The sequence below is a fragment of the Mastigoproctus giganteus genome, chromosome 1 (assembly GCF_048544385.1).
Source record: "Mastigoproctus giganteus isolate SK-2022 chromosome 1, ASM4854438v1, whole genome shotgun sequence".
NCBI classification, from domain to species: Eukaryota; Metazoa; Arthropoda; class Arachnida; order Uropygi; family Thelyphonidae; genus Mastigoproctus; species Mastigoproctus giganteus.
In genome coordinates, this window is record NC_143575.1 from 105,808,143 (window position 1) to 105,829,745 (window position 21,603).

Below are 21,603 nucleotides of genomic sequence, written 5' to 3' on the forward strand. Positions count from 1 at the left end.
ACTTTTGTGGATTTATTGGAGGAGTGTTTCCTACAGCAGCATGTTCAAGAGGCAACCAGAGGGAGAAATACTCTTGATCTGATTATAAGCAGTGATTATTCATGCATGAAGAATTTGCAGATAAAAGTACCACTGGGTAACACTGATCACGATGTAATGATGTGGGAATTACTTAAAGATGTAACTACCATCAAGGCTAAATGGAAGGGCTTTTGCTTTCGGAAAGGTGACTAAAGGTCTCAGACAGTTTTAAAATCTGTACAGTGGGATCAAGTGATGATGTTACCAACACTGAATTCTAAATGGGAAGCCTGTATATATTGTTATATCATTTTGGAGGCTACTAGGCTTTTCATTCCAACTAAGAAATACTGTTAAAGGTTTATGCCTAAATAGATGTCAGATGAATTAATGAGACTCGTGGCAGAGAAGAAAAATGTATGGGATGCATATAAAGTATCAGGTGACAGAGAAGCCTATGGCAGGTATAAACTAGTCTGTAAACAAGTCACAAAGGAGGTTAGGCAGGCAAATGCAGATTATGAGAAATCTTTGGCAAAGAACATAAATAAAAATAGCAACGAGTACTTTACTTATATAAAGTCTAGAAGGAAAGGAATGAATCAGATTGGATCACTTAACATAGATCGGTTGACTATTGATGATCATGCTGAGGTAGCTGATAAACTGAATGAGTATTTTGCATCTACATTCACATGAGGAGTTATTCAAAGAGGGGAGTGCCAGAAGTTTATCAAATGTTAACAGGGAGCTAAGTGATTTTGTAATAACTGAGAGCAAAGTGGAGGAGAAATTGAAGTTAAACGTAAGGAAGCCACCTGGGGTGGACGGGATCTACCCAGTTATATTGAAGGAGGCATCAAAGGAAGTAAGCAAACCATTAGTCCTAATAATGAGATCTTCCTTTGACTCAGTGGAGGTTCACATGGATTGGAGGTGTGCAAACCAATTCACAAAGGGGGATTCAATGGTGACACAAGTAACTAAAGACCTGTTAGTTTAACTTGTGTTTCGGGGAAAATAACGGAATCACTGGCTAGAGAAGCACTGCAGGATCATCTCGACAAGACTGCAGTAATAGTTAAGACACAGCATGGGTTTGTTAAAGGGAGGTCTTGTCTGACCAATTGGACTGGATACTATTATGTGGTCACAAAGGAACTGAATGCCAAATTTGATATCATATACTTCGATTTCAGGAAAGCTTTTGATACTGTTGCACATGAAAGACTGCTGTACAAATTGGAAAAGTATGGCATTAAGGGTAAGTTGCTACAATGGATAAAGGGATGGTTGAGTGGGAGACGACAGAGTCGTAATCAATGGACACTCCTCTTCATGGACAAATGTTATTAGTGGAGTTCCCCAGGGTTCGGTATTGGGCCCATTGTTGTTTTGTATATTTATCAATGATATTGATGAAGGTATGTCGGGTTTAATGTCGAAGTCTGCAGATGATAGAAAGGTTGGCAGGGTTGTTAGCAACAGTAAAGACAGTATGCACTCCAACTGGATCTAGATAAGTTGGGAAAATGGACTGAGAAGTGGCAACTGAAGTTTAACTTTGACAAATGCAAAGTACTGCATATGGGTAGAATTAACTGAAGTGAAACATACCAAATCTGTGGTACTACACTCAGGGAAGTGGAAAGTGAAAAATATCTGGGGGTAATTGTGCAGTCAAATATGAAGTTCGCTCAGTAGTGCAGACGGGCTGGCAGGGCAGGTCATGGAGTCTTGTCGATGATATATAGGAGTTTTGGTAGCAGGACAGGGAGGTGATTAGCCTGTTACACAAGGCAATGGTCAGCCCACACCTAGATACTGTGTATAGGTCTGGAGGCCTCATTTTAGGAAGGATGTAGAGTTGCTGGAATGAGTACAAAGAAGGGCAACAAAGGGGTGCCCTTACCAAGAAAGGCTTAATTCTGCAAATTGTAGTGCTCGGAGAGAGTAGGCACCTGCGAGGTAGTAGTGGTAGTAGTGGAATGTGATGCAAGAAAGCAAGTGTATGAGCTTATGAAGCATCAGCCAAAAAAAAAAAAAAAAAACACACCATTCCCTCCAAATGCCTGTCCAGTTCCTCCTTAAATTTATTCAACCTATCAACTTCCACAACGACAGATGGAAGTTTGTTCCAGCAATTAACCACCCACTGGCTAAAGGCAAATTTCCGCACATCTATTCTACATCTGTCCTTTCTTAATTTGAATTTATGCCCCCTTAGGTTCATAAGCTGAACAACTGGAAGGATCCCATCAGAATTCAGCGTGCTCAACCCATTCAAGGCCTTATACACCTCAATCAGATCTCCGCACAGGTGCCTAGTCTCCAGCCACTGCAATTTGAAGAACTTAAGCCTCTCTTGGTAAGAGGATCCCTTCATTCCCCTCACCAATCTTGTTGCCCTTCTCTGTACACACTCAAGTAAATCTACATCCTTCCTAAAATGAGGCCTCGAGACCTGTACGCAGTACTCAAGGTGTGGCCTGACCATTGCCTTATACAGAAGGATAATCACCTCCTTTTCCCTGCTAGCAAAATTCCTATATTGACAAACCCCATGACCTGCCCTGGCAGCCAGTCTGCATTGCTCAGACAACTTCATATCTGACTGCACAATTACTCCCAGGTCTTTTTCATTTTCTACCACCTTAAGTGTGTAGTACCACACAGTTGGTACGTTTCTCTGGGGTTACTTCTACCCATATGCAGTACTTTGCATTTGTCAAGGTTAAACTTCAGTTGCCACTTCTTAGCCCATCTGCCCAAATTATCTAGATCCTGTTGCACTAGCACACTGCCATTACTGTCATTAACAACCCTGCCAACCTTTGTATCATCTGCAAACTTCAACATTAAGCCTGATATACCTTCATCAATATCATTGATAAATATACAAAACGACAGTGAACCCAACACCGAATCCTCTGGGACTCCACTAATAACATTAGTCCACGAAGAGCAGCACCCATTGATTACCATCCTCTGTCTTCTCCCACTTAACCATCCTTTTATCCATTGTAGCAACTTACCCTTAATACCATTCTGCTCCAATTTTACAATAGTCTTTCATGCTCAACAGTGTCAAAAGCTTTCCTGAAATCCAAATATATGATATCAAAATTATTTTTTTCATCCAGTTCCTTTGTAACCACATCATAGTAATCAATCAAATTTGTCAGACAAGACTTTCCCTTAACAAGCCCATGCTGTGTCTGAATTATTGCTGCAGTCTTCTCTAGATGATCCTGCAATGCATCTTTAACCAGTGACTCCATTATTTTACCCGGAACAGCAGTTAAACTAACTGGTCTGTAATTACTCGTGTCACCCTTCGATCCCCCTTTGTGAATTGGGGATACATTTGCACATCTCCAGTCCATGGGAACCTCCCCTGAGTCCAAGGATGCTCGCATAATTATGGCTAAGGGTTTGCTTAGTTGCTTTGCCGCCTCTTTTAATATAACTGGACAGATCCCATTCACCCCAGGTGCTTTTCTTATGTTTAACTTTAACAATTTCTCCTCCACTTTGCTCTCAGTTATTACAAAATCATTAAGTATCCTGCTACAATTTGATAACTTTCTGCCATTTTCAAACCTTAATAATTCCTCATGTGTGAATGTAGATGCAAAATACTCATTCAGTTTGCTATCTGAGCAGGATCATCAACAGTCGAACCATCAATGTCAAGTGGACCAATCAGATTCATCCCCTTCCTTTTAGAGTTTATATAAGTAAAGAAATCCCTGCTATTTTTCTTAGCATCTTTTGCCAAGGATTTCTCATAATCTGTCTTCGCCTGCCTAACCTCCTTTGTGACCTGATTACAGACTAGCTTATATCTGCCATAGGCTTCTGTGTCACTTGATAATTTATATGCATCCCATGCATTTTTCTTCCCTGTTACGAGTCTCATTAGTTCATTAGATAACCATTTAGGCCTAAACCCTGAACAATATTTCTTCATAGGTATGAAACTTTTAGTAGCATCCACGATTAATTCCTTGAATGCTTCCCACTTAGAATTTACTGTTGGTAACATCGTCAGTTGACCCCACTGTACAGAATTTAAAAACTTTCTGAGACCACTGTACTCACCTTTACGTTAGCAAAAACCCTTTCCTTTACCCCTGATGGTAATTAAATCTTTAAGTAAATCCCACATCAGTACACTGTGATCACTGCCACCTAGTGGTTCCTTTATCTGCAAATTCTTAATACACGAATGATCACTGCTGATAACCAGATGAAGAGTATTACTCTCTCTGGTTGCCTCTCGAACATGCTGCTGCAGAAAACAATCATCCAATAAATCCACAAAAGTCTGACTAGTGTGTGAGTGACTAACCCACAAGTTCCAGTCAATATCTGGGAAGTTAAAATCCCCCATTATAAGACATTCTGATTTACAAGCCCACTCTATTTCTCTGTACAATTGTTCACTGTACTCATTCAAGTCATTAGGCGTATAACACACTCCTACTCTTATTTTTGCTTTTGCAGTGCTTTGTCACACCAAACTGACTCAACAGTGCACTGTTCATCTATATCAACTGGGTGCACTGATTGAGGTGTATAAGGCTTTGAATCGGTTGGACAAGCTGAATGCTGATGGGATTCTTCCTCTTGCTCAGACTAAGAACCTGAGGGGGGGGCACAGTTTCAAACTGAGGAAAGATAGTTGTAGAACAGATGTGAAGAAATTTGCCTTTAGCCAGCGAGTAGTTGATTGGTGGAACAGGCTTCCATCTTTTGTTGTGGAAGCTAATAGCCTGAAATAATTTAAGGCTGAGCTGGACAGGCATTTGGAACGAATGAAGGGGTGAAATGGAAGGGGTTTTTTTTTTTTTTTGGTTTTTTTTGGCTGATGGTGAATAAGCTTGCTTTCTTGCATCGTATCTCAGGATCCTGATGATGAACGTACATTTCATCACCCGTAACAATTCTAAAGATGAAATATTCAGGATCCCTTCCATAAAGCTGTAAATTGTCATCTCAACACCATACTCTGAATTGCTTCTGCGCAAGGGTCAGAAATCTGGGGACCTAACTTGCACTGATCTTAGTCATTCCCAAATGTTCATGATGGTTATAATTGCTCCCTCAGATATGTCACATTCCCTAGATATTTGGGACATCTTTAAATATCTGTCTTTCTGCACAAGGGTTTCCACAGCTTAGCGCATTTCTGGAGTGGTCACTGTCACAGGCCTTCTTGGATGTGGATCATTTTCAATGGATTCTACTCCACTTGAATTGTTTGACCAAAATTTCACTTGGTACTCTGAAGGTGCACTGTTACCATACACAGCCACCATCCATGGCCTTTGGCCCATTTCCTTCTTTGGTGAGAGAAGGAAATGGGCCAAATGAACACTCCTCCTGATGATTGAACGATGCTCGAATTTCAGCAAATCATAATTTTATACAGTTGTCTTCCTTCTTTCTGCTACAGCAGCACAACCTACAAACATATCAGGATCGAAATTAGTATGATTCAAGTTGAGATATGTAGGAACAAGATATATCACGAATCATTGAAATATAACTATGGGAAGTAGCTTAGGTAGATAATTTATTAAATGCCCCTCATAAATATGTGCTTCCAGGGTCATTTTAAATAATGTATCTGTTCTGATATGAATTTTTTTGAAATCTTCCAGTAAGTGGTGTCATCTCTTATGTGTGTTTCTAAGTAGGTTTTATCATTTTATATCAGAGAGTAGGAAGAAAACAGCTTTTAAAATCAGAGGACAAGATAGTGCCTTTTAAAACATTTTTGTCATTTGGGATTACCAAATCCAAAATTCTCAGTAATTCAGATAAAAAGGCAATGACATTACATCAAGGAATCAAGTGATGTGTAAACATATATTGAAGGAATTATTGCATAAAAAAGAAGTAACAAAGTTTTATTTTATGAATGTTTTTAAAAATTCCTGATTTGATTTTTGACAATTTTACTCTAATTTTGAGCAACCAAGTCAAAATAAGAACAAATTAATATATAAAAGCATTTATGTACATAGTTTTCATTTTTCATTTCAAAATTCCATGAAAAAAACTCACTGCACAGATCCAGCTGCTATCAGAAAACACATGCTTCAGGTTCCACACAACTTTGTAGACCTCATTCAATGGTTAGGAAAAAAAAAAAAAATAAATAATAATAATAATAAAATAAAATGAATAAATCTATTCCTGTTGCAGCTCCTTCCAAAAAAAAAAAGGATTCTTATAAATTCTTGATACTGAAAATCCCTATTTCAATGGTTCTTGTTATTGTAGCTCAAAGCTTCCAGTGCACCAACAATAAGTTCTTTGTAGAAGATGTTATATCACAATGTCACAAAAAACCAAATGAACTAGTTTGGTCTTTTGGTGTTTTCTGTGAGAGTGTAACAGCAAGAATACAATCACTGAACAAAAAGAGAGAGGAACACATCCCTGAAATGTATGGTTTATTAAATTGTAACAGGGTGCTTAATCATTTAGTAATAACTGAGAGTAAAGTGAAAGAGAAATTGTTGTAGTTAAACATAACAAAGGCATCTGGGTGGATGGAATCTATCAGTTATATTAAAAGAGACGGCAAAGGAACTAAGCAAACCCTTGGCCATAATTATGAGAGCATCCTTGGACTCAAGGGAAGTCCCCACGGACTGGAGATGTTCAAATGTATACCCAATTCAAGAGGGGGGATTGAAGAGTGACACCAGTAATTACAGACCAGTTAGTTTAACTTCTGTTATGGGTAAAATAATGGAGTCACTGGTTAAAGATGCACTGCAGGAATTATTGCGACAAGACTGCCGCAATAATTCAGAAACAGCATGGGTTTGTTAAGGGAAAGTCTTGTCTGACAAATTTGATTGATTACTATGATGTGGTTACAAAGGAACTGGATACAAAAAATAATTTTCATATCATATACTTGGATTTCAGAAAAGCTTTTGACTCTATTGCGCATGAAAGACTATTGTATAAATTGGAGCAGAATAGTATTAAGGGTAAGTTGCTACAATGGATAAAAGGATGGTTAAGTGGGAAAAGACAGAGGGTGGTAATCAATGGGTGCTACTCTTCGTGGACTAATGTTATTAGTGGAGTCCCACAGGGTTCGGTGTTGGGTCCACTGTTGTTTTGTATATTTATCAATGATATTGATGAAGGTATATCAGGCTTAGTGTCGAAGTTTGCAGATGATACAAAGGTTGGCAGGGTTGTTAATGACAGTAATGGCAGTGTGCTAGTGCAACAGGATCTAGATAATTTGGGCAGATGGGCTAAGAAGTGGCAACTGAAGTTTAACCTTGACAAATGCAAAGTACTGCATATAGGTAGAAGTAACCCGAGAGAAAAGTACCAACTGTGTGGTACTACATTTAGGGTGGTAGAAAATGAAAAAGACCTGGGAGTAACTGTGCAGTCAGACATGAAGTTTTCTCAGCAATGCAGACAGGCTGCAAGAGCATGTCATGGGATTTTGTCATTGATACACAGGAATTTTTTTGCTAGCAGGGAAAAGGAGGTGATTATCCCTTTGTATAAGGCAATGGTCAGGCCACGCCTTGAGTACTGTGTACAGGTCTGGAGACCTCATTTTAGGAAGGATGTAGATTCCTTGAGTATGTATAGAGAAGGGCAACAAGATTGGTGAGGGGAATGACGGGATCCTCTTACCAAAAGAGACTTAAGTTCTGCAAATTGCAGCGGCTGGAGACTAGGCACTTGAGAGGTGATCTGATTGAGGTGTATAAGGCCTTGAATGGGTTGAGCACGCTGAAATCTGATGGGATTCTTCCACTTGCTCAGATTATGAACCTAAGGGGTCATAAATTCAAATTGAGGAAAGACAGTTGTAGAATATATGTGCGGAAATTTGCCTTTAGCCAGTGAATGGTTAATTGCTGGAACAAACTTTCATCTGTCGTGGAAGTTGATAGCTTAAATTCAAGGAGGAACTGGACAAACTTTTAGAGGGAATGGTTGTGTGAATTTTTTTTAATTTTATTTTTTTTTGGGTGATGCTCCATAAACTCATAATTCTTGCTTTCTTGCATCTGTATTACTATTAGCAAACTCTAACAATAAAGAGATTCTAAAAAAACTTACATGCTCAAAGGTCAAAAGATTCTAAAAACTTACATGCCCAAAGGTCAAAAGATTCTAAAAACTTACATGCTAAAATTGCTTTCAGGTCAACTACTAAGATCAAAGGTTACTTGTGTAACATGATATTCATACATGTTAACTATTATTCTTGTATGATAGGTTATTACTTATTATATAAGTACAATATAATATAATAACTGATTGTATGTAATTAGAATTACATAATTATTAATAAACAACCTATATATTTGGAGAAAGTTTTTCTGAGCTTAGCCTAACTGGTGAAGTAAACTGCAAATTAATTTCAGAGAGATGAAACAGAGGAGGTGCAAAAGTCAGTGCGTATTAAGGGCATGGGGGAAACTACTAACTGTGGGAAAAGAAACGCAACGGACACTTAATCACTGATGTGTATCAAGGTTCCACTTGCACCCTCCTTAAGGAATATTTGTATGCAATCTCAATGCATGCATAAGAAGACAATCAGTTGTTATAATGGATAAAGATAGTAAAAAGTAAAAAAATTAAACCTGTTTATATAGTAGTACCAGAACTGTTGTTAACAAACTGAGTGAATTCAAGTTGCTGGGCAAGTCTTCTAAACCTGTTTATGCTAATTGAGACATGGTGACATCCTGAAACCGGTGATGAGAAATTTCATTGTGGTGGTGGTGATTATAATGTGTTAAAGAGAGAGAGAGAGAAAGGCACAGGGGAGAGGAAGGAAGGGGGATGAGTTATGTTTCTAATAAAAAATAAACTGAATGAAATGAACTGTTACTTATTTCATCACATTACACAAAGTAAAAGAGGCTGAAATATCCTTGAATTGGTCTCATTAAGGATACAATTGTTATTAAGGATTTTACATTGCAGAAACCACTAGTAAGCAGCAAATGACAATGTTATAAAACAGGTAGTGTGCAATGAAATTCCAGTGGTCAAAGGTAAAGAAGTAGATTTAAATTTTAAAAGGGAAAAGCTATAGTGACTTGAGTCTTTGTAGACTCCATCAATTAGGGCACACGGGTTGGCAAACTTTGAGTGAAGAGCCATTTTTTATCTAATTAAAAAAAAAAAAAAAAAAATCCAAAGAGCCACACCTCAGCTCAAGATGAGAGGAGGGGGGCAGTTTTTTTAAGAAATGGATTAGAGTGGGAAGTTGTTCTATTAAAAAAATTTACCCACGGTTCGGTGCTTGGCCCATTGTTGTTTTGTGTATTCATCAATGAACGTATATCAGGCTTAATGTCCAAGTCTACAGATGATGCAAAGGTTGGCAGTGTTGTTACTGACAGTAAAGACAGTATGCTTCTGCAACAGGATCAAGAAAAGTTAGGCAGATGGGCTGAGAAGTGGCAACTGAAGAAGTTTAACATTGACAAATGCAAAGTACTGCATATGGGTGCAGTAACCACAGAGAAACATATGAACTGTGTGGTACTACACTCAAAGAGGTGGAGAATGAAAAAGACCTGGGGGTAATTATGCAGTCAGAGCAGGTCATGGAGTTTTGTCAATGATATATAGGAATTTTGCTAGCAGAGACAAGGAGATGATTATCCCTTTGTATAAGAGAATGGTCAGGCCATACCTTGAGTACTGTGTACAGGTCTGGAGCCCTCATTTTAGGAAGGATGTAGAGTTTCTAGAATGAGTACAGAGAAGGGCAACAAATTGGTGATAGGAACAAGGGGTGTGCTTACGAAGAACGGCTTAAGTTCTGAAAGTTGCAGCATCTGGAGAATAGGAACCGGCGAGGTGATCTCATCGAGGTGTATAAGGCCTTGAATGGTTTGAGCAGGCTCAATGCTGATGAGATACTTTTGCTTACTCAGATGAAGAACTTGAGGGGGGGTATAGATTCAAATTGAGGAAAGACAGTTGTAGAATAGATATGCGGAAGTTTGCCTTTAGCTCATGGGTAGTTGATTGCTGGAACAGACTTCCATCTGTTGTTGTGGAAGTTGATAGCTTTAATAAATTTAAAGCTGAACTAGACAAACATTTAGAGTGACTGGATCGGTGAAATGGAAAGGGTTTTTTTTTTTTTTTGGCTAATGCTGTATAATCTTGCTTTCTTGCATCATATGTCTCAACTAATGCTAACATCAGAGAAAGGGAACTTATGGCAGAGGCAGTGTTCTTGTGTGGAGTGGAATAATGATCAGCAGAAAAATGTAACAGCATTACAAAGAACAGATCCTCGAACCCTATGTGCAACGTTTTAGGGGGGCAGTTTCCCCAGATGTACTTTTCATGCACGACAATACCACTGCACATAGAGCTCAAGTAGTGTAAGAATATCTTGAAACTAAAGATATCCAACGACTGCCATGGTCAACTGGATCCACAGATTTAAATCCAATCGAATGTGTGGGTGTCGCATTGCACACCAACAGGCAACCCCTTGGTCATTTGGTGAGCTAAGGTCTGTACTGGTAGAAGAATGGGATTTATTGCCACAGAATCTTATAGATACCCTTATATCGAGCATGGTTCACCACTGTCAGACCTTTAACCGATGAAGGGGATCATATGCAGTACTGATGCCACGTGATCATATTTTCAAGCATTGTATTGAATTCTGTAATGTGACCTTTTTGGTAATTCTTATACAAAACCCATAAATGTTCCTTATACCTGTCCGAAGTTTCTTGTCGTCTCCCCCATTTCATCATTATTCAATGGTACACCACCATACCAAATTTTTCCCCGCTTCATTGCAAGCTACACAAGTTACACCGGGTTTTCTATGTATTCTGTTAATTTTGTCAAGCAATGTATTAAATCAGACTTTATACTAAATATTAATAGTATCCACAAACAGATGTGAAAGTGAGGTAATGAAGATTACAAGGCCTACCGGGAGTCTTCATGGGAAAAGCAAATATATGGGTTGTGTTAGGGTTACAAAAAGCAAAAATAGGTGCATGTATACTTGCTTGTACACTTGATGAGCTAGGAGTACAGAAGAAAAAAAAAAAAAAAACGATGAATACAAAGTACTGGACATCAGATATGGACATAGTAATAATAAAAAAAAAATAATACATTTTGTGCAGATGATCATGTGAAAATAAAACTTTTTATTTTATTATTACATTATAATTTGCATGAAGCTTGGAACCTACCTGTATGAAATGCAAATTGCTGTGTACATTGACCAGTACTAGCATCCCATATAATAGTTGTCTAAAACAAAATAAATAATAATAAAAAAAATAAATTGTATTTATGTTATTGTACCATTCATATTATAACTATAAACTTTGTAAATAATTTATTTCATGTAAATAGCAGTAATTAACCAGTTTTAATAATAATAATAATAATAATAATATAAATTATACAATAATAATAGTGCCCTCCTGTGCCTAGAAGTTAACATCATTAGGAAAAATCAATAGAAACATCAGTTTTCTGAAAAAAACAAAAAATATGGAGTTGGTAATGAACTACAATTCCAACCATCCTATCTCAGTAAAATAATAGTATTATCAAAGGAATAACTCTGAGCATCCTTGGGGGTCTGCTACTCAGAGAACCCAATTAAACAGAGATATTGATACTGAAGACACAGTTAAGACAGTCTTAGTTGTGTACACAGCAGTATTAAGAGAAGTGTCAATAAAATGAGTGAATCTGAAGTGGACAACTAATGCCACCCTAATAGGGCTACAAGAAACGTAGCATCTAGAAATATGGGATAATGATTTTTACCATGGTATACAATACGGGTTCCTAAAGTGTGGGCATCTCCCACCCCAAGGGGTGCAGCACTTTCTTTCTTTCTTTTTTTTTTTTTTTTTGGAGGGATGTTGTTTGTAGAAGCATATATTTTTTAGTTCACTCTGGCGGGTCCTGCCATCTTGTTTCCTGAGATTTCAGTGGCTAGGGCCTAAAAAAAAACATAAAAAAAAACGTCATGGGGCATTAGTAAGATCAAAAAAAAGTTTGTGTACATGATTTAATTTGTACTTGATTATATTTTGCAGTTTGGGACATACACTAGTGTATAGATAGAGTGGGGGAAAGGATGAAGACTGGAGGGGGGATGAAAGGCAGAAGTATGGGGACAATAGAGAAGATCCCAAGGTCAAGACAGTGGGGCAGGCCCATACCCCATCAGGAGAAAATAAGGGTGGCAGGAAGGGGGAGATGGGAGCACTGTCACCTCCCATCAGGGAAGGAGATAAAAGTGTGCTGGGCTAACGCAGATCACCGATAAGGCAGATGACAGCAGATCTGCACTGTTCATGCAGAGTCCTAGTTGGTGGGTCATTCTTGGGACAGGGTCCTGTCTGTGGTTAGTATTAGTAATGGCCACATGGTGCAAGAATGCCTATAGCTTATGCTGCACTGGCCTATTAAAAAAAAAATTAATAATAAAAAAAAAATTTTTAAATAAAATAATAAGAATAAAAAAATTAATAATAAGAAAATTTTAAAATAATAATAATAAGAAAAATTAATAAGAAAAAGGAAATGGACAACATATGCATTTCCCTCCTCCCTTAGATAATTATCCAACTGACCTTTGAATTTCCCAGGACTGCCAGCCTCTATCACCCATGTAGGTAACTTATTCCAGTAATTTATAACTCTCTGGCTAAAATAAAACTTCCTGCAATCCAGTCTACACAACTCCTCCCGTAACTTGAAATTATGGCCCCTAGTTGTAGAATTATTTATAACCGTGAAAATTTCATCCTTATTCATTTTGCGTATGCCCCTCAGAGCCTTAAACACCTCAATAAACTCTCCTCTAAGGTGCCTAGTTTCCAAGCTCTGCAACCCACATATTCAAAGTCTTTCCTCATGTGGACACCCTTTTGGCGATCTCACCAGGCAAGTTACCCGTCTTTGGACCCTATCAAGAAGAACAATGTCGTTCTTTAGGTGCAGTCTCCATACTTGAACAAGTGTGGTATAACAACAGATTTATAAAATGGCATTATGATGTCCCTCTCTGCTAGTGATCGTTCGATAAATCATCAATAGGACACCATGGGCCTTCCTTGGAACCAGTCTACAATGATCAGAGAACATCATATAGATTGATTCTGCAGACTTCAGTGTGGAGTCATATCAGGGACATGGTCTCTATCAAGTTTAAGTCATAACGTTCAGTGTCTATCAGTTGGTAGTCAATCTTGGGACAGGGTTCCATTCGTGGTTGGTTTTACGTTACCAAGAAGTGGCGAGGTCAGTTTCAGTAGCATCAACATTGCTTGAGGAGTGAAGTCCAGGTCAAGAGTTTTTCTTGGGACAGGGTCCTTTCCGTGTTGGTTGGTATTTATTCTTTGGGATTCTGTTCCTACCATTGGTCTTCTGTCCTAGGTTGTTGTTTGGCTCTCTCATTTGGCGTCATTGAGATGTTTTTTCGTGACCACTGATTTCAGTCTCAGGGCATGCGGCTGTGGTTTAGTTGGTGTTACATTCTAGCATCTCCTATGTTGTAGGCATTGTCTTACTATTGTATTATTGTTCATTGGTGGTTTAATCTTGTCAATCATTATTTTGCAGTTAGTATTCTCCTTGCAAAGAGCCTTTGCACAAAAAATTCAATTAGGGCTCTGTATTCATCTTCGTTGTCGAGGAGGTGGTATTCCTGTCCTTTTGGGTTATATCTTACCTGTGTAATTAGTGTGCATCTTAGGTCCTCATACTGAGGGCAGTCGCACATTATATGGTCTCAGCTTTTGATTTCTCCACACAAGCAGCGTGGATTCTTTGTGAGGCCGAAATCCAGTAATTCTGCATTGAAAGGGCCATGTCCAGTCAGCAAGTATGTTGTCTGCAATCCCAGAAAGAACCATGCTAATAACTTCAGATACATTCTGTTGACTCTTGGAAAGAACTTATTACACACAAGCCCTTTGGTGGTTTCCGCCCACCTATTTTGCCACACCTGCAGCAGGTGGTTTTGTAGCTGTGTCTTTTCTACCTTGCGATTGTTTGACGGGTCCGTTGTAAATTCCAAAAATGTAGTCACTGTTCCATTCAACAGAAGAATGTGTAAAGGAGTGCAGTTTTTATTATCTCAGGGTCAAATGGCAGCACTGTAGCCAGTGCGAAAGTCCTCACCGTGCTGTAGGCACAGGCAATTGTGAGCAGGATGGTTCTCTGAGTTCATCTAGGATTCTTCTATTTGTGACCATCGTTTTATCATACCAAATGGCAGCAGCATATGTTATTATGGGAATGAAGGTAGGCTTGTAGTATAAGGCCAGGGTGCATTTTTTGAGACCCGAGTCTCACCTTGTGGGCCTGTAGGATTCTGAATACTGCAGTTACTTTGTCGGGCCCTTTAATATTAGTTTAATGTTCGCTGTTTTCAATGTGGTTGGGAATTTTCCCACCTCAAGGCATCTATTGTACAGTGTCAGCAGTAGTTGATGCATGTTTGATTAATTTCTTCAGCATCTCCGGTTCTATCATGTCCAGGCCGGGGCATTTCCCATTTTTTATCTGGGTGGCAGCAGTGCAAAACTCATCTAAAGTGCAGGGGGACTCTGTAGTGTGGGTGTTATAATTTCAGTTTTCCTGGCAGAGCCAGGAAAACTGAAATTATAGCACCCACACTACAGCTGGTTCTGTTCCTGCGAGGTTGGGACAGCTGGTTCCTTAAAGATGGCTTTCAATATATTGTCCATAGATTTCTCCCAAGTCGTCATCAGTTGCCCTTGTGGGGTTTTGGTGGAGGTCAGGACCTCCCCTCTGAGGAGTTTATTTGTGACTACCTTGTTCACTGTTCCCAGGGGTCATCATTCCCAGAGGTTGTGACCAACCTTTCCCACATCTGTTTTTCACTTTCCCAGATGGCTGCCGTATACAGGTTCCTAGCCTCTCTGTAGTTTTGTCTTAGGACTTCAACTTCCTTCGCCGGCCATGTTCTGTGGGCCCTATGGAAATCCTTTCTCTTCCCGAAGACCACTTTGTGGAGGGCATTGATTTCCCCGACCCACCACGCACAGCCTGCAGCACTGGGTTTCTCCATTTCATTGTCTTGTCACTTGCATCTATAATAATTTTAGTTATCCTCTCCTGTAGGACATCTGGTTCTCCTTGAGTATTCAATTCCCCAAGGTTATCTGTTGTGATCAGGTGCTCCTGGAATAGTTCCCAGTTTGTACTGGTTGTGGCGTAGCTATTTATCATCTGCCTAGTTGGTAGGTTTCTTTCCAGTACTTTGGTGATCTTGTAGGTTATAACTCTGTGATCCGAGGTAGTCCACATATCTTGCACCCTCCAGTAAGCCATGAAGTCAGCAGGGTTCCTCGTTGCTACAGAGATGTCTACTGTGGGTGGCCACAGTAGACATCTCCGTGTTGCAGAATCTGGGCAAGTGGTGTGGTTCATTCAAGACTGCATATTGGGAACCAGTGAGGAAATATTCAAGGAGTTGGCCATTTCTGGTTCCTCTTCCATCCTGAGTAACACTGTACCATGCAGGGGATTGGCAGTTTACATCTACACCAATGATGATTTTTTTTTGGTTGGGCAGTGCATCCAAGAGGTGTAGGTACATCGTTGTGAATGCTATGCCCTTCCAGCCACCACATAGAAAGTGCCTAGTGGCATGATTAGGTGCACATATGCCACCTAGGCTGTGCAGAGTTGTGTGATCTTAGTAGCAGTGATGTTTTGATTTTTGAGGGGACAGTAGTAATACCACTGCCCATGGTGTATCCTCCTCCTTCTGGGGCACCTCTGTAGCCAGGGCAGGAGCAGCGGTGCGTAGCACATGCTTGTTGATTAGACTGGGGTTCGAGCCCATGACCACCAAATACGGAGGATGTGGAAAGGTCAGGGAATGACCACTGCATATCCCCGGAGCAATACGGCCTTAGTTGCTAATACTCCTAAAAACCAAATAACAACCACCACCACCTCCTTCTGGATGGTTTTATGTGATAGTGGGTAGCCCTAACTCATTTTGCATGCACATATGGCTCTTGTAGGGTAATTATGTCTACATATTCCTCCTCCGCCTTGGCCCACATCTGGTCAGCCACTGCTCTAGCCCCCTGTGCATTCATTTTGAAGATCTTTATCATTGTAGTATTAAAACCTTTAGTTTGTGTCCCCATAGTTGATGCTTCCTTGGTAGATAATCTTGGCTACAGGTAGGTCTGACATTTGAATCTCTGATGGAATGGTTGCATTCTAACTTAACTTGAGAGACTTACAATTTGTGCAAATGGGGTCTTTTGTCTTGTTTGGGCAGGCATTATATTCATGGCCATTTTCAGAGCAGTGGCTGCAAGTACGAGTGCATGTGTGAGAGGTGTGGCCAAACTTACAGCATTTATAGCACTTTGGAAAAGCCACATGCTCCCCATTCCATGTAGACTCTTGCTTGTTTACTTATCACCTGCCAAGCTTCTGGTGTTAGCTCCACTATCCAGTTCTTGCAAGTTGAGGGATGGTGCCATCCCTCAATTTGTAAGAATATTTAGGGGTTACTAAAGCCAAGATTCCTTTTCTGGCTATATTCCTTGCAGGTTCCTTTTATACACTCCTCCGCCAATTTCTGGGGGGGGTGACATTTTGGTTTACATCGTATATAAAAATAGAAGGGCCTCTTCTCTTGGGTGACTGTGTTCAACCCAAGATTGCGATCTTCATATTTTCCATTATTTTTCGCACCTATTCTTTGGTCTCCATTTCTATCACTATGCCGATGCTTCTCATCTTCATAATTGCCTTCACTCTCATCTGTTTCATGTCTTCCTTCAGGTTAGTCATTACTCTTGCCTTGATTTCCTGGTTCCTTGGCCTTAACATGACCAGGTTGGGCGTTGGTAGCAGTGTCTTCCTTTTTGGCCTGGGTCATCTCAGTTGCGGTTGTTAGTGTCACTGGTGCTGAGGTCCTCAGTGCTTCGGAACATAAGAGAGCACTGTGGCATTTTTTGTTCTCTCTTCTATGTATGCCTCCAATTTTGCCTTTGTCCTTTCTTGTCCTAGGTGTTGTTCCTATACTAGAATAGTTTCTAAATTAGTCCATACTGTGACTTTGTGATCTTAGGCCTGCTGAGACTCTGTTTCTCTGTTTTATTGTCTTGTCACTTGCATCTATAATAATTTTAGTTATCCTCTCCTATAGGACGTCTGGATCTGTTTGTGTATTCAATTCCCTCAGGTTGTTATCTGTTGTTGTGATCAGGTACTTTGGTCCTTTAACAAGTCAATTTTTTTTGAGGATCAGTGACTTCTCAATGGTAGTACCCTCAGAAAGAGATGGGTCCAGAGGAGCATCCTGCTGTTTGTTGTCATCGCTGAGGTCACATTTTGAAGCACAGCCTTACTGAGCCGCTTCCTGGTCACTTTGGCTCCTTTTGTCTCTGTTGGTTTTCAGTATTATTTTTTCTTTTTCTTTTTGTTTACTGGGGGTGTTTTCAGTTTGCTGCACTCCCCTTGATGCATGGTGGCTTCAAAATCCATGTTTGTGGTCATTTGTGAGGGTTCTATTTGTTCCTCTGCTTTCTCTAGGGTTTGTTCTGGCATCTTCAGGCAGAGTTTGGTTTAGCGGGTTTTCCAGATTATTGGATCTAGATAGATATCCTCTTAGTGAGGTTGTAAAATGACATAATTTGATGGTCATCACAAGTCCATGCGACTAACAGGCATATCTCGATGACTTGGCGAAGTTTTGGGTTGTCCCCCACTGTCATGTGAGGAGGGGAAACACCCAAGCAGAAAATAACCCTAGAAGTACCGTACTACTTTCTTTTCTTGTTTTGGGGTTTTTGGGACCGCTGATCACGCTGGCAAATTCAGTTTTATGATAGGGTAAACAGGTGAGAAGATATAGTTGGCCCATGTTAAGTTAATGCAGTTGGGGGAAAGGGAATCTTGATTTCCATAATAGATTGCTGAAGTCACTAAAAAGTCACAACTGTTGGGCACAATTAGTTACCCTATATAATCACACAAAGGTTACCCTCCCCAGTCAACACTAGGAATTGCCTGTAAACAACCCAGTAATGTTCAAGGACTATTTTCCCTAATTCTCAGACAATAGCAGCATGGTGACTTGACCCATTGTGACAAGCGATAGGTAATACAAGAAAATTTTCACTGTAAAACCCAGCAAAAAAAAAAAGAATGCAACCTCGCCCACAGGTTCCCTTTTCAGAAGATCTTCCAAGGAGAACACTTTCTTGAGTTTGAATACATTTAAAACATCCATTTGAACACAAAAATCAGGAGCTGGAAACAATGTATCCACTCCGAATGGAAGCCATATTAAAGAAATGTATAGTGTAAAGTGTTTTTAAGTCAAACGGCACCAGGGGTTTCCCCCATCTCTGCATAGTATACATTGACGAGTGATACAGTACACTGTAAAGGCCAGAGATATAAAAGTGTATGGATATTGTGATGTGTAATGTTTTTGTACCATTGTTCATCTGGCCTTTTAGCCATTGGTCCTCTAATGAGAGCCACCGTTGCCCATATATTTTTTTTTTTTTTAATGAAAACACCAAACACAACAGATATTAGAACTCATAGTACTTACTACTGTGCTTGGGTTGGAGGTTGAGAAGATGAGAGAGGCCGCCGTAGCCTAGTGGTCAGGCGCGCGGGTGCATAAGTACACGTGCCTTGAGTGACCGGGGTTCAAGCCCGTGACTGCTGAATACGGTGCTGTTTCTTGTATTCTGTCTATCTTGTTAACTCCTCTGACCGTTTGGTCGTCCCGGAGTATAAACAGAAAATTTATTTATTATTATTTATATTTGTTGACATTAGACTTGAACTTCTGTATATGTAATTTTTGGAAATACACACAAAGAAGGTTGTTACAGAAAACAGCAGTTGAATCAATAAATGAGGAAGATGAAAAGCTGGTTCTGTGAGTTTGAAGTTGGATAGTAAATGAGTAAATGGATGTTGACTGGTGGCGGAACGTGTTCGGACTGTTTTGAAAGCGTGAGCGGGAATTATAGAAGCAAATTCAGAAGAACAGTGACGACGGAAGTATCTGTAGAAAAGGCACACAGCAGTAACAATACTTCTATGAGGCAGACAATGGAGAGACTGTTAGAGAGGAGTCATTAATTAACCTAACTGCCCTCTTCTGAATGGAATCTGGAAGCCTGAGATAGGTTTTGGGGCACCGCATCAGATGTGGAAACAATATTCCATGGTAGGGCGGATTTGCGATTTGTACAGAGTGAACAGCTGTTTGGAAGAAAAGTAATGCCAAGAGCGAAAGAGCAAACCTAGTTTTTTAAATGCAGAGGAAGCAATATTTGTAATGTGCTTGTGCCAAGAGAGATTAGAAGTCAGGGTAATCCCCAAAATAGATATATCATCTTGCCTAGAAATTGGAGTGTCACCAAAGATAAGCATAGAAGCAGAAGAATCCTTTTTGTGAGATATAAGACAAGACTGAGTTTTAGAAGGATTGAAATCAACTAAGTTGTCTTTGCCCCACAGGAGAATTACCTGGAGATTGGCATTTAAGGAATTGGTAGGGGATATTCAAGAAGTTGAAGCTGATTGAGCAGGGCAAGGTTTCTCAAAATGGAGAATGGAATGCAATGTGTTATCATTGGTATAACTATGGATAGGATTTCCAGTCAATGGAAGAAGGTCATTAATATACAAGAGGAAAAGAGTGGAGGAAAGAACTGAACCTTGGAGGACACCAGCATTAGTGAAGAAGTTAGAAGACAGAGTGCCATCTACCATCATCCTCAGTGAGCAATCTGAGAGAAAACTGGATAACCAATTACAAAAAACAGTTGGCAAACCATAAGATGGAAGGCTTGTTTAGAAGACTTTTATGCCAAACAAGGTCGAAAGCCTTTGAGATGTCAAAAGCAACTGCTTGTGTTTCACCGAACTTTTCCATTGAATTTGTCCATAAATTGGTAACACAAGCCAGAATATCATCAGTGGAGCGAAACTAACAAAACCCGTACTGGCAATCGTTGATCAGTTGGAAGGTTTCTAGGTAGTTTAAGAGTTGGCGGTTAATTGATTTCTCCATTACTTTAGAAAGAGTAGTTATTGCAATGTGACAATAATTGAATGGCAGGATTTGTCACTATTTTTAGGAAGGCTGGATATGAAGAAATATCCAAGCAGAAGGAAAAACACCTTTGAGATAAGAAAGTGAAAAAAGGCAGCAAAGAACAGGTAGTAAGTTAAGGAGCACATGTTTTGAGAACAAGTGGAGAAATACCATCAGGACCTGGAGCTTTCTTAGCATCGAAATTCATCAAAATCCTTCTGACATCCTTTTGATTGGTTGGTTGTTGGGTTTTATTGGCGCATTAGCATCTAAGGCTATAATGCGCCACATCCTTTTGATGGAAGACCACAGGAGGCATTGCATGGAGCGTTGGGAATGGTGGGAAGTGTTTTACCAAGATCATTAATACATGAGTTAGAAGAAAAATGGGATGCTAGCAGGTCAGCTTTATCCTTGGCTGAAGTGACAACAGAACCATCTGATTTTGACAGAGGTGGGAGAAGAGATGGGCAAATGTTGTAGCCAATAGCTTTGGCAAGAGACCAGAATGCTTGTCTACCATTAGGGTAAGAAACAAGTTTTCTACTCTTAGCCTGTTCAAAATCTAGTTTGGACTGATTAATAACTGCTTTACAACTGTTGCGAGCTTTGGTGTAGGCTTGGATTTTGGTTGTTGTTTTTTAGGAGCATTAGCAACTAAGGCCATATTGCTCTGGGAATATGCGGTGGTCATTCCCTGACCTTTCCGCATCCTCCATATTTGGTGGTGACGGGATCGAACCCTGGTCTAATCAAGAAGCGTGTGTTACGTACTGCTGCTCCTTCCCACTTGGCTACGGAGGCACCATTGGTGTAGGCAGAAAATGAAACCGAAGAATTGGAAACAAGCCAATTATGATATGCAACGTTCTTCTCTTGAACAACCTTAGTACATTTACTGGAAAACCAAGGTTTAGATAAAGGACGAGATTTTAAAGTGGAGTGTGGGATAAAGGATTCCATTCCTGCAAGAATAATTTCACTGACATGATCTGAGGAAACGTTAACATCAGAAGTTTTGAAACAGTAATCCGACCAAGGAAAAGAAGTCTCGCAGGTCATCCAATTTTGCATTCTTGTAATGCCAAACAACACAAGGTTGGGAATAGCCATGAGATAAAGGCTCCATTGGAGAAGAGACAATCACCAAGTTGTGATCTGAAGTACCTAAATGACCTCTCTCTTCGACCGTGTACTTAGAAGGCTTGTTTGTGAGAAAAAGATCAAGCGTGTTGGCTGTATGATTAGGCTTGTCCAGTATTCTTGTAGGTAAATGAACAATCTGTGCAAGGTCATTAGTAATTGCAAAAGCCTCAGCACATCGACCAGCTGGAGTTGTGAACATTAAAATTACCTCACTGTTAGGAAAGTTGGACTGGAGAAAGTCAAGGTGCAAAGAGAGGAAGTCAAAGAGCTCCAAGTGATTAGTG

General features: G+C 39.8%; 1 protein-coding gene across 4 annotated transcripts in view; it reads right to left on the minus strand.

Annotated features, from left to right (window-relative positions):
- ebi (transducin beta like ebi) overlaps positions 1-21,603 on the minus strand; it is a 307,663-nt gene that overhangs the window by 114,261 nt on the left and 171,799 nt on the right. For all 4 annotated transcript variants that reach the window (XM_090381672.1, XM_090381699.1, XM_090381689.1 and 1 more), the window contains one exon: positions 11,277-11,337. In XM_090381672.1, the coding sequence (XP_090237798.1) occupies positions 11,277-11,337 (61 nt within the window). The remainder of the gene's footprint in view (positions 1-11,276; positions 11,338-21,603) is intronic.